At 44.7% G+C, this 20,183-nt stretch overlaps 1 protein-coding gene across 2 annotated transcripts in view; it reads right to left on the bottom strand.

Annotated features, from left to right (window-relative positions):
* Positions 1-19,256, bottom strand: part of ASB18 (ankyrin repeat and SOCS box containing 18) — a 62,147-nt gene extending 42,891 nt beyond the window's left edge. The window contains exons 1-3 of one of the 2 annotated variants that reach the window (XM_072719092.1): positions 19,004-19,256; positions 17,825-17,827; positions 750-869 (exon numbers count right to left, since the gene is read on the bottom strand). In XM_072719092.1, coding sequence (XP_072575193.1) covers positions 750-869; positions 17,825-17,827; positions 19,004-19,208 — 328 coding nt within the window. In that variant the 5' untranslated portion in view covers positions 19,209-19,256. The remainder of the gene's footprint in view (positions 1-749; positions 870-17,824; positions 17,828-19,003) is intronic. The other variant, XM_072719091.1, reaches the window with a different exon arrangement.
* Between the last annotated feature and the right edge of the window lie 927 nt (positions 19,257-20,183).

The raw sequence follows: 20,183 nt of genomic DNA, 5'->3' as shown, positions 1-20,183 counted from the left end.
GCCCGCTGACCACAGAGTCTCAAATCCTTTTGGGCTGGCAGAGGTGCCGTGGGTTCCAACACATGAACCCTCTTGGTAAATGTGTTGGATCTGGACACCCCGGGGGAAGGGGAAGGGTGCCCAATGCAGAGTGTTGGCCGAGAAAGCCCTGGCCTGGTGGTACCCAAGTCTCTTCCTCCCAGGTGGGGGAAGGGGGTGTCTCTCTCCCTGATGTGGGGGAGTCTCTTGCCCGCCCAGCACATAGCAGAGAGTTCAGGCTGCAAGAATGCACTCAGACGTGGGGGCCTCTGATTTCTTCCCCTCCCTCTCCCTTCTCAGGCTCCCCTGGGTTCCAGGAGGAGCACCTGCTAAGGGCTGTCCCTCTGCTGACGCTCGCTGGGCCCCAGCCACCCTGCTGTGGCCGTGCTGCTCACAGGTTCATAGAAGCACAGAGCTGCGTGCCAGGGGACCTGCCTCCCCGGCTGCCAGAGGCAGGCACTTGAGGATCAGCACCCAAACCAGTGCTCCCTGACAAGAGGCACCTCCAGCATCGGATGAGCAACTTCTCATCCACACTTTGGCCTTTCCAATTTGATTTCTCGCATCCCATCGTCGAAAGCATCACACAAACGAAATTTCACGTATGGACGTCCTTGGTTTGCGTGGGTTAAATGCAGTGCCCGTGTGAGCAGCCTACACACCAGTTACACGTCCAGCTAGTTAGTAGCTCCCTACACATGAATAGCTGAGCTTTAAAGGCAAACGGGTACCTGACAGTCCAAATGTGGCTGGGGATTTCACCTGCCACTCCATCTCGTCCTTCTTGATCTCAAACACCACATTGGCATCTTGGAAGAACCGGCTCATGAGCTGCTCCAGACGGCTCAGGTCTCCCGTGACCAAGGCAGCATGGTACTCCAGCACTGGGGACCCGGCTCCAGCTTGAGGCTCTTTGTCCATCTTCTGAAAGATTTGAAGTTCTCCTCTAACTGGCTCTGACCATCTCTCCATTGCAATGCCGTTGACTTCAGAGAAGCTCTTCAGGAAGGGGAAGGATGGTCTTATGGAGCGTGAGCTATTTCTATTGTCATTACTCAATTGTCCTCCCGTTGGGGCTCGGTGGTGGTGTATTTATAACTCCTGCGGGCTCCGATGTGATCATGGTTACTTGATATGACCAGCATCATGTGACCACTGAAGGCCAGAGTGCTCAGCCACCCCTTTGTGATTATATAGATTCGACTTGGAGAGACAAACACATCTGTTTATCTCCAAGACAGCTCTCCACACAAGGGCAGACGCCTGAAAACGGGCAGGCCTTCTTTTTTCCTGCTTCTCCATCTGCATGGAGTTCTAGTACCTACCACAGTGTTGTCACTGTGGTTCTCATCTGGTCCTCCCTGCAGATGGTGAAAGAACCAATGGATTGATGTCCTTGAAATTTGCCCAACTCCATTTAAATTCCTCTCGTTCCTGGCCATCTGCTACCCTTTTCCCTTAGGGAATTCGGGTGGTAACCTGGACCCTTGGCTGGCCGAGGACAGGGCCTCAGATGCTGGGGCTGGGGTTCTACCGCAGACCTGTGGGCTTCACTGTGCACCCTACCTTTCCCCACATGTCAAGATGCCTTACCAAGTTTCAGACGACTGTCTATTGAATGCTTCATGGGGGCGCTTCATTTTTTATTCCAGTATAATTAACACAGTGTTATATTAGTTTCCAGTATATAATATAATTTGATAATTCTGTGCATTTCTCAGCGCTCATCACGGTAAGTGTACTCTTAATCCCCTTTATCTATTTTACCCACCCCCCACCCACCTCTCCTCTGGCAACCACCAGTTTGTTTTCATATTTGAGTCTTTTTTTTGTTTGTCTTTTTTTTCTTCGTTTTGTTTCTTAAATTCCACATATGAATGAAATAATGTGGTGTTTATCTTCTTCTAACTGGCTTATTTCACTGAGCATTATATCCTCTGAATCCACCCATGTTGATGCAAACGGCAGGATTTCACTCTCTTTTATAGCTAATATCCCATTGTGTGTGTGTGTGTATCTATATATCTATATATCTCATCTTCTTCATACATTCATCGATCAATGGATACTTGGGTTGCTTCTATATCTTTTGTACATAATGCTGCAATAAACATAGGGTGTATATATCTTCTTTTTAAAAAAGATTTTATTTATTTATTCGAGAAAGATGGAGAAAGAGATTGAGAACAAGCAGGGGGAGGGACAGAGGGAGCCCAACTCTGGGCTCAATCCCAGGACCCTGGGATCATGACCTGGGCCGAAGGCAGATACTTAATCAACTGAGCCATCCAGGTGCCCTATGGATTTATCTTCTTGAATTAGTGGTTTTGTTTTCTTTGGGTAAATACCCAGTAGTGGAATTATGGTATCAAATGGTGAATCTACTTTTAATTTTTTCAGGAACCTCTGTACCATTTTCCACAGTGATCGCACCAATTTGCATTCCCACCAACAGGTTTTTTTTTTTTTTTTTCACATCCTTGCCAACACTTGTTATTTCTTGTGTTTTCTATTTTAGCCCTTCTGACAAGTGTATCTCTTCATGGTTTTAATTTGCATTTCCTAATGATCAGTGATGTTGAGCATCTTAACATGTGCTTGTTGGCCATCTGTATGTCTACTTTGAAAAAATGTCTTTTTAGGTTCTCTGCTCATTTTTAATGGATTATTATTTTTTGGTGTTGAGTTTTATAAATTATTTATATATTTTGGATATTAACCTCTTATAAGATATGTCATTTGCAAATATCTTCTCCCATTCAGTAGGTTGCCCTTATGTTTGTTGATGGTTTCCTTTGCTATGCAGTAGTCTTTTATTTTGATGTAATTCCAATAGTTTAATTTTGCTTATGTTTCCCTTGCCATAGGAGACATATCTAGAAACATGTTTCTGATTGATATCAATGAAATTATTGCCTAGGTTTTCTTCTAGGGGTTTTATGGTTTCAGGCCTCACATTTAGGTCTTTAATCCATTTTGAGTTTGTTTTTGTGTATGGTGTAAGAAAATGGTCCAGTTTCATTCTTTGCCATGTTGCTGTCCAGTTTTCCCAGCACCATTTGGTGGAGACTGTCTTTTTCCCATTCGATAGTCTTGCCTTCTTTGTCATAGAATAATTAACCGTATAATCATAGGTTTATTCCTGGATTCTTTATTCCATTCCATTGATCTATGTGTCTATTTTTGTGCCAGTACCATACTGCTCTGGTTACTACAGTTTTCTATTGTATATTGATGTCTGGGATTGTAATACCTCCACTTCAACTTTGTTCTTCTTTTTTTCAAGAATGTTTTAGCTATTTGAGTTTTTTTTTTTTTTTTTTTTTGCTGTTCTCTCTATATTTTAGGATTATTTTTTCTAGTTCTATAAAAAAATGTTCTTAAAGGGATTGCATTAAATCTGTAGATTGCTTTGGGTGTTATGGACATTTTAACAATACTGGTTTTCTCAATCCGTAAGACCTGATCCATAAGAGGGCTCTTTGAAACTTCATTTTACATGTTTTAAATTTTGTCTCTCTTGTCTCCAGATCAGTAACAAAGATAGAATCAGTGTCAACTGTGGAAGAGCCAAGATTTTTTCAAGGGCCTCCTATGTGCCTCTAACACTGCTGGGTACTGTGGACAATGCAGTGGTAAAGAATATATGGACCATGTTTGCAGGGAATGCACAGCCTCCATCGGACATAAGAAACACGTGCATCAGAAAATGAAGAAAGGCAGCACTATATAGACACTAGAATAAAGCCAAGCCCTCTCCTGACTTCATTTACATACTATGCAGTTGCTCTATTAATTCTTTGGATTTTCATTTCTATAAGCTTAGCCATTTGCCATGTTATTTTTCTCAGACTGATTGTGATTAGATTCTTTCTGAAGGACTTACTCATACACAGCTACAATCTGATCCAACTTATGCTTCACTTTAAACTGGAGAATGTCTTTGTTCCTGAACTCTTTTGTCATGGGTTATTTTTAAAAGGGGTGGGAAAATTGGAGGTGAGTCCAGGGATAAGAGCCATTCTGGCCTGTGTTCTGCGCTAAATTTAGCTTTCCATGCATTATATTTGTCAACAGTGCCCTAAATATCCAAGCTTGATTTCTGTGGGTTGAGAGTAGTAGTCCAGGAACAGACATGTGAGAGCTTTAAAAATAGCTCATGGGAGACAGCACGAATAGGACATGTAGATTACTTCAGGAGCATAACAAGAGTGTTTAGTTTTTGTTTTTAAAGAGCAATAATAGCCATATGTGTGATTATTACATTTAAAAAACAATATAAAAAACAAAAAACCTACAAACACTTGTAAACCAATCCATTCGTTTATCATTCAATAAGAATTCACGGAATATTATGCTCTAGGGTGTGTTGTTAGGTTTTGGGGATACAGAGACAAAAAAATACAGCAATCCTGCCACCAAGGATCGCATGGGAAAAAGCCCAGACCACAGGGTCCTAACACACAGGAGTTTTTAGTCCTCTTTCCGGCCAGCTGAACAATGTCCCTTAGTGACAGGTGAATGGCACTATTTCCTGCCCCAGCACTGGATTCCTTCTTGCTCATTGCACAGCAGTTCTCTCCACCTATACCGTGCTTGGATCAGGCCATTTTAATTTCATTTTCATTGTTCTTACCCTTCTCAGCTTAGTCAAAGCCAATGCATAAGCTTGAAGATACAACTCAAACCTTATCCTCTCTGCCTATTTCAGTCCATATGATAACTTTTTTTTTAAAAGATTTTACCTATTTATTCACAAGAGACAGGGAGAAAGAGAGAGAGAGAGAGAGAGAGAGAGAGAGAGAGAGAGAGGCAGAGACACAGGCAGAGGGAGACTGACGTGGGACTCGATCCCAGGACTCCAGGATCACGCCCTGGGCCAAAGGCAGGCCCTGAACTGTTGAGCCATCCAGGGATCCCCCCATATGAAAACTTTTTTCCAAGAGTGAATTTGTATGTGATGTGTATGTGATTATCAAAATCCTTGAGGAATTATGAGAAAACAGAAGAACCAGAAAGACTAGAGTTTCAGTTTTCAAATAAATAAAGAATTTGATTCCTCAAAGTCTGAATTGACATCAATGCTGGGCAAGATCCCTAAAAAGGGTTGAAAAAGATGGTTTGGGAAGATTTAGAAAAGGGAGTGCGGGTACTTGGATCTCTGTGGGTCACTAGGAACAAGTCACAGTGCATAAGATAATTTTCCTTTGTGACATGGAATTATTCATTAATATGTAGAGGGGATGAGGCATAGGTTATAGTTCCACCTGTAGTAGAAAGTTTCCTGGAAACCTTTTAGAGAAGGTGGAAAAAAAATATGGGTCTTCTTTTAGGAAAACCTTGCTAAAAACTCTAACTTGAGAAATAATATCTGCAGACCAGTGTTTTAAATCTTGGCTCGAAGATGGAACCATTTGGGGAACACTAAGAAGATACAGTTGTCTGGATCCCAACCTGAGAGGTCCTGGTGTCATGGTTGGGGAGTGTAGCCGGGGCATCAGGTCTGTTAGAATACCTTCTCCCCCCACCCCCCACAGGTGCTTCTAATGTGTAGATAAGGGTTTCATTCTGATCTCGTATGATATATGCGTGTGGATGATTTATGTGAACATATGGAAGGGTGGATATCAGATTGACAGTGGTTGACATGGAGCCTGACACAATCACAATCACAAAAGATCTCAACAGGCCAGAGCAATGGGCTGAATCAGTTGATGCCCCAAGGTAACATTAAAACCCCAGGCACATAGGATCCCTTTGTCCTCTGGGTCAGGTGGCTGAGACTGTTGCACCTTGCTGGGGGCTCCTGTTTGTAGTACTAGAGTTTCCTTTTTCTTGATTTTAGGGTCCGAGGTAAGTGGTGTTATTGCTAATGTTTATACCCAAATTTAGGTGACATAAATGCAGCAAATTGACTTTTAAAAAATTTTTTTAAGTCCCAAAATAAGTCCCAAAAATATTCTTTGCAAAATTATATTGCAAATATATTGGATTTTTGACATAAATGCAGCAAATTGACTTTTTAAAAAATTTTTTAAAAAAGATTTTATTTATTTATTCATGAGAGAGAGAGAGAGCAGGCTCCATGCAGGGAGCCTGACCTGGGACTGGTCTCTAGGATCAGGCCCTGGGCTGAAGGCGGTGCTAAACCACTGAGCCACCCCTGCTGCCCTATTTGACATTATTTTAAAGCATTCAAAGCATATGGGTACAGAGTCACTCGTGTCAGCCAGGTGTCAGTTTGAGTTTCCTTCCTCACTGGGACCCTGGGCTTCGTAGCACCCAGAGTCCTCCCTGGAACCCTGATGGCTCCCTGTTTGCTCAGACTGTGTACGCTCTGTCCTGCCCCCAGACTGGGGCACAAAATTAGCTCCTTAGTTTTTTGGTTGGGTTTGTTTGCTTTTAAGTCCACTACCAACATCACACAGGGAGCTTGGTGACTATCCTGAGGATATGAAGCATCTGGCATCATATCCTACCTCTCTCCTCCGTCCACACTTCCTCTGTCTCTGGCTCAACCACGTAAGTCCCTCCTCCCCCACCCTTCCCCTTCCTTGTGGTTTCAGGCATCCTCACATCCCTGCCAGTTTTAGCCTCAACTCGAGGGACCTGGTCCAGGAAATTCTTCTGAGCAAACAACGCCCTTCTTGAAAGAGAGGGATTCTGATGAAAATAATTTTCTCCAAATCACACACTTAATAGTTTTAGTTCTTCAGAAGAGCTATCAAATGATACCTGTTTGATGGAGGAACTTAACTTGTATCTGTGGAGCATTTCAGAATACTAAACGAATTTGATTGTGGTGGCCTTTTATTGCATACAGTGGAGTAATCCTGGGAGAAGAAGGACAAAAATCCAAATAGGGGTGGATACCCAGCTTCTATCTGGACAGCCCAGTGAATGGACTAAATCTCTCTACTAACTATCCAGGTAGTCAACTGGACTTAAATATAATTTTGCAAAGAATATTTTTGGGACTTATAAACATAATGTTTTAGCGATAGGAGACAGAAAAACTGGCTCTTAACACAGAGCCTTGAAGGGTAGGTAGTTAGTGAGAAGGAGTTTTGGTCTTGGGATCAAATGAGATGGAAAAGTAAAATCCACCCTGAAATTATGAGATGTACAAATGATAGTGTTTGAATAAATGGTAGTTATTATTCTCAAGTGATGTCAGGATCTTAGCATCCTGCCATTGAATCAACGAATGATTTTCTTTTGCTCAGAAGTATCTGAGGATGAGCTCTGCAGTACTTAGTGGGAGAATCTAGTTGAGCTTGAAATGTGGATTTTATTACAGGGTCAGGCTGTTTCTCCAGGACAGAGACTTTCCATGTGTTCAGGCCCCAAGGTAGAGTTCCCCAGGCCGCAAGATGTCCTGCCATTATTTTGTGTTCTTGGAGACAGCCAAATGGGTGGATGCTTTGCTGTGCCGTTGGGCAAATGTCAACTTCCTTCTGGGGTCAAGTGTCCAAGTAAATGGACAAGCTAGGGCAGGAAGTCATTCCTCAGGTGGACATCGTGAGATTCTGAGCATGTTCTCAAATATGTGAATGTATATCGTTAGCCTGGTCAATTTATACTTCCTACACGAATCGTTTCTGTAAATGGCCATGTATGAAATTCCCATCAGACCCTAGAATATTCGCATTACTATACCGCTTGGCCAATAGCGAAGGTCTCACAGTGAATTTACTTTCACTGTAAATCATTTTATCTTATTTTGGTCCCCACTCTCCCGTTTAATTTCTAAAGGCCATTCCTCCTTCATCCCCACTCCCTGTAGCTGTTTCAAATAAAAAAAAAAAGTTTTTAGAATAATAAGCTAGGCGGGTGTGTAAGGCTCTGCTTTTAAGAGCTCCAGGACACATTCACCCATCCACCAGAGTTAGTCACACAGACATTAATATAAAAAAGTGTTAAAATATCTCAACCTTTTCTCTGAATAACAATGTTAGCACAGCACACCTCATTTAACAAAACATTAAAACATTTTACTTCCTCAGATCAAGTGTATCTATTAATAATGACTTAAATTGTCTGTACTGATTCCACATTATTAAGAAATCTCATTCCCATCATGTAGAAGAACACAATATGGCGGGGGTGGGGGGGTGGGGGAAACACCTCCATAACCTATTTTCCTGGGCATTGCTACCCAGCCCAAAGTGGATTACGCAAAACAACAAAGTCACTTCTCATTATGAATGTGATCTTATCCAAAGGTCAAGTGCTGCTTTCATCCATAGCCCAGGAGGGCTTTTTTGGAAGCTCAGAAACAAAGGTGCCCTTGAGTGCTGCATATCCACCGTGGTGGAGTGTGAAACAGAGCAGCCAGGTCCTCAGCATGCACAGCCACGAGTAAATAGCCCTGGAAGGACATTTATAGACTCTGGGGACGTTGCTGGAAAGCATATTATCGAAGCTTTCCCTGATAAAGGTGACGAAGTTTCTTTACGACTGTCATGGGGATTTAATTACATGATAAAATTGCAGCTACTGCCTCTTGAGACAAATTGCATGTTAAGACTGATTGTTTTTTATGAATCTCACACAGGGAGCAAAATACTTCTCTCTTGAAGTTGCTTTGATCTGATCATTATGTCCTGTCACCCTTCATATCCCTTCCAGAAACGAGAATTTGACTGATCCTGTGGTTGAGGAGGGAGGGCTCCTGGTGGGCTTGCTTGGTTGCTTTGCAGCTCTGCGTGGAGCAGACTGGGGCCAGTTTTATCTGATGGATTTTAAGCCGACTTCACTTATTTTTCTGTTGGTAGAAAAATGCGAACTTTGGGTTTCCAACAGAAAGATAGGAAAAAGGCATTATAAAAATGTAAATGACTGTTAAAGACACACACAATATACAATTTCACGGATTTCAGATGCAAGTTAAAATAGTAAGATTTTTTAAAAATCGAATTTTGGAAAACAGGCACAACTGATGCTTCTTAGTTTACAAGTGGAAGGGTAAATTTCCATATTGAGCTTATACGTACAGGGGATTTTTCAGGTACTAGCAGCCTACAGAGGCAAAGAGTAAAGTCCTTGCCTTAGGAAGTGTTGCACTTGGTGGGAGAGATAGATGAGGCAACCAGTAACTGGTGCTAACAAGAGGTACAGGTCCGATGGGGAGTATGCATCAAGCAGAGCGTTATTGTGACAGGAAGTAGGGATGGGACAGGCTTTCTTCACAGGTGGCATCTGTGCAAAGCACAGAGGGAGCTGAGGGACCAGGATGGCACATGTCCCCTGGAGGGTGTCTGTTTCCTTTCCTTGACCTATGGTGGGAGCAAGGGACTGTATCCCGTTATTTTTAGCTGAACAAGAGGCAAGGAGTAGCCTCAGGGCTGCATTGCACGAGGCCATGGGTACAGTCTGGAAGGAGGGCCAGGGAGGGGAGAAGATATGGGTAGAAAAGAAGCAGCAGCCAGCATGCCCAGGGGAGGTCAGAGCCGAGGTGAGTGGTAGAGACTAGACCTTTGGTGGGCATGGAGATAGGCCACCCAGGCCCCGCTGTTAGGGAGGTCTTGTTTCCTTTTGGGGTTTGTCTCAGCTGTGGAGGATGGAGAGGTCCTGCCATCTTGACCCAATGTGGGAAAACTATGAGAAGGGTCTCAGCTCCAGAGCTCCCCTAGAGCCGGTCACGCATGGCACTGTGGGGCCTGTGTCACAGATCAACCTCTATTCTGCCAGGGTAATTTTCTCCCTTTCTTCACAGGTGTTCATGCTCTGCAAATATCCTGTGGGGCAAACTCCGCTCAGTGTTAGACTGTGAGCCCCTGAAGCTCCGGGGCCACTCGGAAGGATGGGTGGACGTGTTGTTAGGACAGGTGATGAAAACAGGAGAGCAGAGAGGTGGCTTGCCCAACAGCCAAGAAGGGTGTAAGGGATTGATGGTATCACTGGGGGTGTGGTTTGAGAGAGTTTCTCAACTACTGAAGGACCTGGGATTTTTTTTTTTTTTTTTGTCTCAATTTGCCATGGACTGATTCTTTTAAAAAATACAATTAAAATTAATTACAAGAAAAAATACAGTGGAAAAAAGTCCAGGAATCTTCACTGTCCTATTAATTGTCAAGTGGCTGTCAATGTTTTTATTTTATTTTATTTTTTAAAAGATTTTATTTATCCATTCATGAGAGAGAGAGAGAGAGAGAGAGAGGCAGAGACACAGGCAGAGGGAGAAGCAGGCTCCATGCAGGGACCCTGATGTGGGACTCGATCCTGGGTCTCCAGGATCACGCCCTGGGCTGAAGGGAGCACTAAACCGCTGAGCCTCCTGGCTGCCTGCTGTCAATGTTTTTAAATGCCTACTGTCATTTCCATGGCAAACACTTGGCAGGGCATCACCTGTGCTCTCACTAGTGCTGTTATCCATCACTCACTGCAATATAGGGTGGGTGGAAGGATGCTGGGAGAAGCAAGTGATGGGGTAAGATAGCTCCTGGCACGTCCTTCAGGCCCTTGAACACTTGCTATAAAATTTGAACTGGAAGCTATTGGACAAGAGTCACCAGACTTTTCCTGTAAAGAGTCAGATAATAAATGTAGGTTTTGTAAGTCCTACAGTCTTTGTGGCAACTCTTTAGTTCCGCCATGATAGCACGAGAATAGTCATTGGGAATATGAAAATGAACGAGCATGGCCAATAAAACTTTACTTGTAAAAAACAGGTAGCCAGCTCTCAGGGCAAGGTTGGCTGACCTTTGCTGTAGGCAGCAGGGAGCCACTGCAGGTTTCTGGGAAAGGGAGAGGTATGCACTTCTGAATAGGAAACTGTTATTGCATCCTGCTCTCTGTGTGCCTTTCCCTCCCCTCGCTCCAGTGAACCTCCTTTCTATTCTCAAGGCAAACTTAACTCAACCATAGTCGCAGAGCATCGAGGTACCCTGGCACACAGTTGACTTATTTCCCTCACCTGTATCCTGCTTCTGGCTCGCTGAACTCCTTGAATCTGTGAATTTATGTCTTTCATCAAATTTGGGAACTGTTTGGTGTCTATTTCTTTAAATATTTTTTTCTGCTCCATTACTTCCTTCTCTCTTTCTTGGGCTCTAGTTGGGTACATTAGATCTTCTAAATTGTCCCACAGTCCCTGTTCATTTTATTTTCCATCACATTACTTTCTGTTCTTCAGGTTGGATGCTTTTTGTTGATCTATTTTCAAATTCACAGACTTCCTTCTGTCATCTTGGATCTACTGCTGAGCCCACTGTTGACTAGAACAAGGCCAACTCTAGCTTCAAGGGAGATGGGAGTGTTGTATGGCCTGAGGGATTCAATGAGTAAATTTTGGGCCCTCACTGCCATCCTTCCTATGTAAAAGGGTTTTTGTTTTTTCCAAATTAGATGCTCTCATTCCATTGCTGAATAGATCCTCACTGCCTTTTCTGGATAAGTGTAAACATCTATGTCTAGAATTTGTGGCCTCACGTAATACTATCCCAACCTACTTGCCTTGACTTTCCTCCTCTGCTCTGATTTACACACCCTCCTTTCCAGGCAGGTCCCTCTTCCTTGCACAGGGCCGTATGACCTTGTCTGCTCCACGTTTGCTCACTCTGCTCCTTTTATTTGGATTCCCTTCTTTTCAATCCCAGCCTATTAAGAACATATCCATCTATCAAAGGCTAACCCAAGAGAATTTTGGTGTCGTCCATATGCTATTTGGTTTATTAATATTTATCATGTACCTACTGTGAGCCAGGACATGGTGAGTAGGACAAATCCAGCCCCTGTTTATATCCAGTTGCTGAATTTGGTGTTGGAAGATAATGGGCAATGGGACTGGGAAGTAGAACCAGGCTACAGGTAGTGCATTTGCTACTTCCAATTAGTGCCTTAGGAATGTTTTTCCTAAGCAGAACGCACCATTGCAGGAACCATCATCCTCCTGGGAACGAGAAAAGCCTCTTTGCTATCATCCTCATTTCTTTTTGTTCTTTCAAAACTCTCCAGTGTGCTTGGGAGTGATGCTAATAGAAGTATGTCATCAGCATACATTATTTCTTTATTAGCCTGTTTCTCAATTTTGATTCTGAAAATATCCTGATTTAGTCTAATTGCAATTTCACTGTGTTCCACAGGCAGTGACAATCCATACTGGGGGGAGCTGAGACGTGACCCTGTAGGATTTTTCTTCCTGCCCCATATGCTCTGAAGCTGGACCATTAGCTCTAAGGCATGCATCTCATCTCATCACAGTGCTTCAACCTGCTTCTGGGAAAAAAGAGAGCCTAGGGTGTGTATCTGGTTGAAAGCAAAGAAATATCTTTATTCTAGGTGGTGGGAGATATTTTTCTATATCTAAAGCACAGGCTGGTTGCTGGAGCCATTTTATTCCTAAATAATTTAACTATATTCAAAGATAATCTGATGTTATTGTAGGAAAGTGTATTTCTAATAAATTCCACTTGATCTGGGTGAATCAATTCAGGCAGCGCATAATTGAGTCTGTTAGCAAGGACTTTAGCAAGAATTTTGCAATCAGTGTTAATTAAGAAGATGGGACAATAATTTGTGCATAATTCCGGATCTTTTCCTGGCTTGTGAATCAAAGTAATAAGAGCAATGCTCCGGCTGGTGGTGGGATAGTGTCATTAGGTGCTGATTTATAAGTACTTAGAAAGGTTTAATTTCATTTTGCTTCGAGCAGGGTCTCCCTGCCCCCACATTCTCTGCTCAGGGTGTGCAGCCGAGATGGTGGAGTGCCTCCCTGTCTATGCTTCCCTGTCACCACTGACCTCCTGCTTGCCATTTCTGTTTTTATTCTGCAACCAGGGACCCCACTCATTCATCCATGTCTTTTCTTAATACTCATATTTGAATTATTTGAAGCCAGAGACTCCATGCTATTGATGTGTGTGGGTGTGAGTATATGCATGTGTAAGGTAAAATCAAAGGGTTGTATGCAGCTTCAGTGGGGAAATTTGCTGCTGCAAAATGTGTCTGGGTGGATAGGTATCAAGAGCACTTGCCTGAAACTTAGGAAACATACCTTGTTTACACACTGTTGCTAACTGGCTATTGATCAGTGGAGGAGCAAATGTGAGCCTCAGTGTCCCCATCTGTAAAATGCAGATGTAGGACGGAAGAACTATATGCATCATGGAATGCTGGGAAGAGCATTGGGTTTATACTTTCTACCAGCTGTTGGACCCCGGGTACGTAACACAATGTCTTATTTTGTTTGTTTTCCTCAGTTGGGTAAGTGGGAAATACAAAAGCCCTTGGGAAATATGTACCTCATGAAGGTCCTCACTACCTCTGATTCCTCTCTGTTGCTTCTACTTAGGGGTGATCCAGTTCTAACATGTTCTGGTTTGGGGACGTATTGTCCCCAACAATTAGAATAGCCTGGCCCTGAGCCAAGTTCCTAAACTACCAGCACTCCAGGAGACACCTTCCTTCTCCCATGGGTGTGGCGTTAGCCATCTCTTTGTAGGTGGGGTGGGATCTACACAGGCCTCTGTTAGGATGCAGCACGTAAAGGAGATGGGATTTTTTTAATGTCCTCCACAAACACAAGTCATTGGTCTCAAAACCTTAGTTAGTGCAATTTATAAAGACCCTGAGAGATGGCCTGACCGATCTCATTTTTTTAAAGTGAGGATATTAAGGTTCAGAAAGATGGACTGACAAGTTCAAGACCCCAGAGGCAGTGGTAGAGCCAATGGAAGAACCTGGATCATCTCAGTATTAGTCTCTTGCTGTCCCCAATACGTCAAATCTCAGAGCCACCAGCAGTGTGCATGCTTCTGTTGTAGGCTTCAATGCGACAAGGGAGGGGCTTTGCTCATTTAACTGATGTTTGACTGTTTGGTTTGCCCTGGGTTATATTCTCCTCCATACGTAGGGAAGGAGTGGTGGATGTTGCCCTAATGTGGTGGTGGACTTGGTGTCAAGCCTGCAGGGGTGCTGGTTGGATAAGGGTTATATTCCACAAACAGACCCCATCTTGACATGTATGCACACGCTTATCACACACTCCCCACACTCATTCCCCACCTATATGTGCTGCTGGGTGCGATCTCTTAATAAAAACCCAATTAGTATTTCTTAACTCGCCTCCAGACGCTTAAATACCATTACCCCAAACACAACATAATGTCTCTAGTTTTCTGTTTCAATCAAGAATTCAAGTAGCATCTTGACTTGTATATAATATATCAGCAGCAAAATCATGGAATGCTGACATCCTTAATAATAGCAATTAGTAATCAGTTGTTTCTTAAGTAGTTTGATTACGCCAGTTACCAAATTGTACAGTTGATGCATTTGGGGACAAGATGGGTCTCACCACCCATCCCCCAGCCATCCTTTCTCCCTTCCCATGTTCTTGGTGGTTAGTGAGCTGATAGGCACTGAAGAGATGCAAGGACAAATGATGCAATTGTCATTAATATTAAACAGTAGAGATTTGGTTTTAGCAGAAAGTAAAATCAAATGTTTCTTTGCAGAAAGACTAACTCTAGTAGTATCTGTGGGAAGGCGACCTGTGTCCACTCACCTTAAATGTCAGCAAAGGCGCTTAGCCTGTCCATGTCAGGCAGGACACACAGACCTTGAGCTCCTTCTCAGGGCAAAGACCATGTGTCAGGCTCTGGATACCAATAAGTGTTAGGCAGGGATCTCATCTGCAAAGAGCTGTTTTTAAGTTTTAAATATCTAGTCCATATAACAACTAGCCCAGCAAGGCCTGTGTTTCAGTAACTAATTGAGACTGAGGGCTTCATGCCCTTGTGGAGGGAGGAGAGTCTGTGGGCCAGATGGGCAGAGGTGGCCCTTGGGCAGAAACCATCCACTAAGCAGGGTCTGGAAGGAGGGAGTGGCTTAGGTGAGCAGAAGAAGTCCTCATGTGCCCCAGAATTTGGGTGCAGCCTGGTGGGAGGTTCCTGTTGGTCAGATCAGGGAGCTGATTACGGAGGAGCTTTGTGCTCAGCCCTGTTCAGTTTGTCATAGAGAGAGACAGAGAGAGAGAGAGAGAGAGACTGACCATGCCCCACTCCCAGTCCATCCCAAGCTTATCCTTGCAGGGGAGCAGATGGCCCTGCAGGGGCTATGTGAGTTGTATCTTCAGGGGAATCCCAGTTGATGACCATTCCCCTGTCTCTCTGCCAACTGCGTAGGGAGGATACGTTCTGCACTTTGCCCCATGATCTGCTTGGGCTAAAAATTTAAGTTCCTCTGACCTCTGCCGTCATCAAGGGGGGCCATATACGCCTGGGGGAGACTTCTCCAGAAAAAGCCGTTCCCACCATTTTCTCAGCTGGTGCCTCTCTTTCTCTATGCTTTTATTGTAACACTGACGTGGATGCAATGAAATAAATTATTATTATTTTTGCGTGTTACATTTGATGGAATAATAAGTTCACAGTGCAATGAACACGGTGATTTCACTGACAGATACAAGGTCCTTGTGTGTTCATATTGACAAGCACACAAGAGAGAATGATTACTTTTCTTTTTCTTATTTTTGCAAGTCGTCATTTTTGAACAATACTCAAAAACCTGCCAACCAGGGTCGTCTTTGGGATGGAAACTTTCCTCCTCTCCCCCAAATGCATTTGCCACCATGGCATTTGGCTCCTGCCTCTCCCGGCCTGAGTGGGCATTCCTGGTGCTGGTCATCACTGGCCCAGCCCCATTCCCCATCTTCATATTCTTCCCCTGGAGGATTTAAACTCCTCACAGTATCCATTCCCAGTATGGGCTGCATTTCAAGGTATTGCTGTAAGTTCTGAGCACTCTTCAAGCATTCTAAAGACCCCATATGTATACTTAAATCCAAACAGCTCTTGTTCCTGCCAAGAATGGTCCCTAAGGACTCACAGTTGCCTGGAGAAAGAGCTCATTTGCTCCCACACTCAGCAAAAAAGAACCCACGCTCTGTTGCAGGCTGTGACAATGAGTCTTTGGGATCATAGCCTCAGAGAAGCACAGAGATGGATGGGACCTCAACATTGATCCAAGCCAGTGGTTCCCAAAAAGTATATACAAACTGCCAATTCCCCTGGTGGCAAAACCACACCGAGCCTTTAATATACCATTGTGCCAATTTCTGAGCATGTGACTCAGCAGGAAGCATCTCCCAAGCTCATTCCACCATGCACCTGTTTGGAAAGCCTTAATTGAATTTCATGTCATTGGCCCAGAAAGGGAAAGTGACTTTCCTAAGGCCACACAGCTCATTGGTGGCAGAGCCCAAGCTTCCTTTTGGAACATCCCACACCACGGCAAGAGCTTCTCCAGACCCTTAATAGCCACCCAGCGCTGACGTTGCCTGGGCCGTGAGCCTAGGAGGCATCCTGTGTGTTACTCCTGTTTGCATTCTCCGCTCTCCATACTGCCAGGCACACTGCATAGGCTCAGGACACTGTCACCATCAGGTCCCTCTGGTTTTTCGGTCTCGGTTGGCAGCATTAGCCTCTACTTGTCACCAAGACCTTCCCATGGGTGGGTACCCATGCAGTTCTCATCTTTGCCATTTATCTTTGTGTTTATCCTGCTTTCTTGGTTTAGGCCCTTGTCATCTCTCACTTGGAGAGTCACCTCCTAAATAGGCTCTCCTTCCCTTTCTCGTTTCCTTCAAGTCTTACTTTCACATTGTGCCTGGAGCGGCATACCTAGAACACAAGACTGAGCATGCTGCACTCTCTGCCTCGGGTTCAAGGACAGCTGGCTTTCCCTAAAATAGAGTCACTGGTAACAAGATGTGCCTTAATCATTCAGTGTTACAATCACCCTGAGTTGAAATCAACCCCGAACTAACCCAAGACCTTAAAACATGTCATCAGCAATGAACTGTTCTTGCCCTTCTGAATGGGGCAGTTTGATGGGGAGAAGTACATACAAATATGGTTAAGAATGTAATGGGTTCATTGTGGGAAAGAATGAAACTCTAACAGAAATTTCATTGATTTCAAGAGTTCAGCAAAGTTGTGGTGCGGGGACAGTACAAAATCAATTAGTAAGGTGAAAAGAATGATATTTTAAATTGGGGATTCCAAATACAAAGATCCCCAATGAGCTGGGGTGGCTTTGTAAAGCGGGAGGTGGAGAGGGGGGACTTGCTTTTAAGTATAGCAGAAAACACATGTCATAACCACGAGGTATAACAAAGGTAGGCAGGATTCAGGGAAGCCAATGAGGGGTGGTCACAGCCACAGTGGGAGCCCTCATCCCTGTGCCTGAAGGGGCGAGTAGGGAGGTAAGGGATGTCACCCAGGAGCTGAGCCTTTGGCACAAGGATGAAGCCAAATCGCATCAGAGATCTGGCAGGGAGGGGTCCCTGGAGCAAATATCCCACCTCTCCTGCTCCTCTGAGCACTTTCCATTAGCTGCACCCAGTAGGAGTCAGAGAGCACTGGGCAGGTGATATAACTCACAAGGTCAGCCTCATAGGCAGGCACAGGGCAGGCAGTGTGCAGAGGGGCTCTGCGGGGGGCCGCAGGAGGGGGAGGCAAATGCAAAACACAGAGCTCAAGGCTCCTGATCAAATTGCAGTTTATGATTACAAAGTCCCCTCCTCCCACCCCAGTGCAATCTCCTGCATCCCTAGGTGCACTTGGGGAGATGACGGTGCCTGTCTATGTAAAGCTAGGGTCAGAACAAACGTGTGTTGTTCTTTGGGCTCGTGGCTCCTGGGCCCTCACCCTGATAGTGGCCATAGATATTAGGAAAACCAAGGAAAAGAAGAAGCAGGGGATGGTTTCTCTCTATAGCCTTAAAGCAGCTTGCTTAAGGCCCTGGTGAAAGGCGGCCCAGGGAGTACATCCATGTCCTGAGGGAGTCGAGGGATTGTCACCCCCTTGCAGGACCCTCTCTTCATCGCACGAAAGCCCCAGTGGCTAGCACCAATGATCCATGCATACTCCTCTTTGGTATACTTCCTGCACGTGTGAGCATGAGTTTGCGTGTGTGGGTGCATATGTGCAGGTGTACACGTACGTACGTATGTGTACGTGTGCACACATACGTGTATGTCAGGAGGGACTCCGTCTAGCAGGTGGAGAGGAGCCCCGTGCATTTTGTCGGGGTCAAGCACGTCTGACAAGCTAGAACACAACACCATGAAATTCAAAGTAAATCTTGCATCAGGCAACATATTTCCATATGTTACACAAAGAAGATCCACAAAATGACCTCCCCCAAAATACAAAGAAATGGGGAGAGATTGCCCACCTGAATAGACACGTCACCTATGAAGAGGTCTACAGACAAAACCAAAAACCCTGTGGATGAGACGTTGTGGGCGGGTGGGCGGTGCGCGATGACCAGGGCACACTTACTCAGTGGGTGGCCTAAGGATAAATAAATATGCATCACCAGCAATGTTCAGGGTGTGGTAAGACACACACACACTCACTGTCGAGGAAATAGAAGCCCTTTCTTTTGGAAAACAGTTTGGTAATTTTTCTGTCCTTGTTCCAATCATTCTGCCCCTGGCGATTTATTTTAAGGAGATAACCTGAATAAGAAAAAGCCATTCGGATGCTAATAGAGATGCTAATTATGGCCTTATTGGTAGGAGCAAAAAATGTAAACAAATATGCCTCTCTTGTAGGCATTTGGTTTAAGTATTTTGTGATTCATCACCTGGATAGGTGATTGAAATTAAGAAGACGACCTAGCACCGCGGAAAATACTTTAGATATATCAACCCAACAGAGCAGAACACAAAGTTGCATGGACATATCCACATGCAGAAGTGGAGAAATGAAAACAGATGCTGTGGGAAGATGGTGGTGCCACGGACTGCTTTCCCCCTTTTTGAATTATTTGTATCACGCGCCAGCTGTTGCACAGCCAAACACACGGATACACGCAGTACACGCAGCGTGTGTGTATGTATATCAGCAAGGGCCAGACAGCCGAGCACAGCTCATGTGCCTTTTTCAACCGTTCAGCCTTCCACCCCCAGGAGTGGCCCACCCCTCACATGCGCTCATGGAAGGGAATTTGGCGTCAGCTACCTCCTGGTTACCTACGAGCACGCTGGCGGGAAGCTGAGCAGAGGGGTCTTTCATCCAGTCGTCATTGGCCAGTTCTATCACGGCGTCCACGTGCCTCACTTCGGCGCAGATCAAGTGGCTCACTGTCTCTTCATCCTTGGCGTCCAGGGCACACTTTAATCTCTTCACCAAATCTGAGTTGACCGGGTAATCCGGAAGGCGATCGGAGTTGGACATTGTAATGTTGTTTGTGTATTGACTAAACTTCTCTTCTTCTCAAGTGAGTCCAAAGGTAGCAGCTGCGTCATGCAGGGCACTGTGGGCATGGTTATAAATAGAACAAACCTTGGCTCCCGTTGCAGCTGCTGGGGAGGGCCATTGGCTGGCGGCCTTTCTCTCCACAGGGCCCTGGGAATCTATCTTCCTGAAGGTCTCGGTTCAGGGTTATTCTAGAGATGGGGCAGTACAGATGTTGGCAAGTGGGGGAAGATGAAAAGGGGACACTACTTTAAAAGAGAGCCCTCATTGGCCCTATGGAACAATGCCTTCTTTTAGCAGAAGTGAGATGAAGAGGGAGATCCAGAGGGGTGCTGCAAGCCTGTGAGGCTGACCTTATGATTTGCAACACCAGCCCCTGAAACTGATTGAAAGGAGAAGTAGTAGTGGCTGGTGCTTCTTTCTTCCCTTGAACATGGACACAGTGTGTGGAGATGTGGCAGCCACATTGTAGCTATGAGGTGACAGTCAAGAGTGAAGGACCAACATACTGAAGGGAATGGAACAGTTGGAGGGGAAGAGATGGCTTCTCGATGACCTTTCTGGACCTTTGCTTCAGCTCTGGACCGCCAACCACCAGACTTCCTGTCTTTATTCCTTAAGCACTGTTCACAGGTTTTCAATGGCTTGCAGCTCAAAGTATTTCTGGTTGATACAAGTAGTGTATTCACTCTACCTTTAAAATCATGGAAACGTCCTGGTTTAGTCTACAGAGATGCAGCATATGTGGCTTAGCCTGTAATAAGGGATGTGATGAACTCTCCAAGCCTTCTGGTCTTTGGCCATTGAACTCTTCTTGCCTTCCATGATGAAATCCCACTGTATGTTGCAAAGACAGCAGCCAACGCCAGACTCCTTGAAGGAGGAGCAGTGGCATTGTGGGCGGGGGTCATCAATGAGCAAGTGGCCAGGTCCACTTGAGAGACTGCCTTCCGG

Source organism: Vulpes vulpes, chromosome 9, assembly GCF_048418805.1.
Source record: "Vulpes vulpes isolate BD-2025 chromosome 9, VulVul3, whole genome shotgun sequence".
NCBI lineage: Eukaryota > Metazoa > Chordata > Mammalia > Carnivora > Canidae > Vulpes > Vulpes vulpes.
Note: the sequence above shows the minus strand (reverse complement) of the source record. Positions and strands in the feature narration are given on the sequence as shown.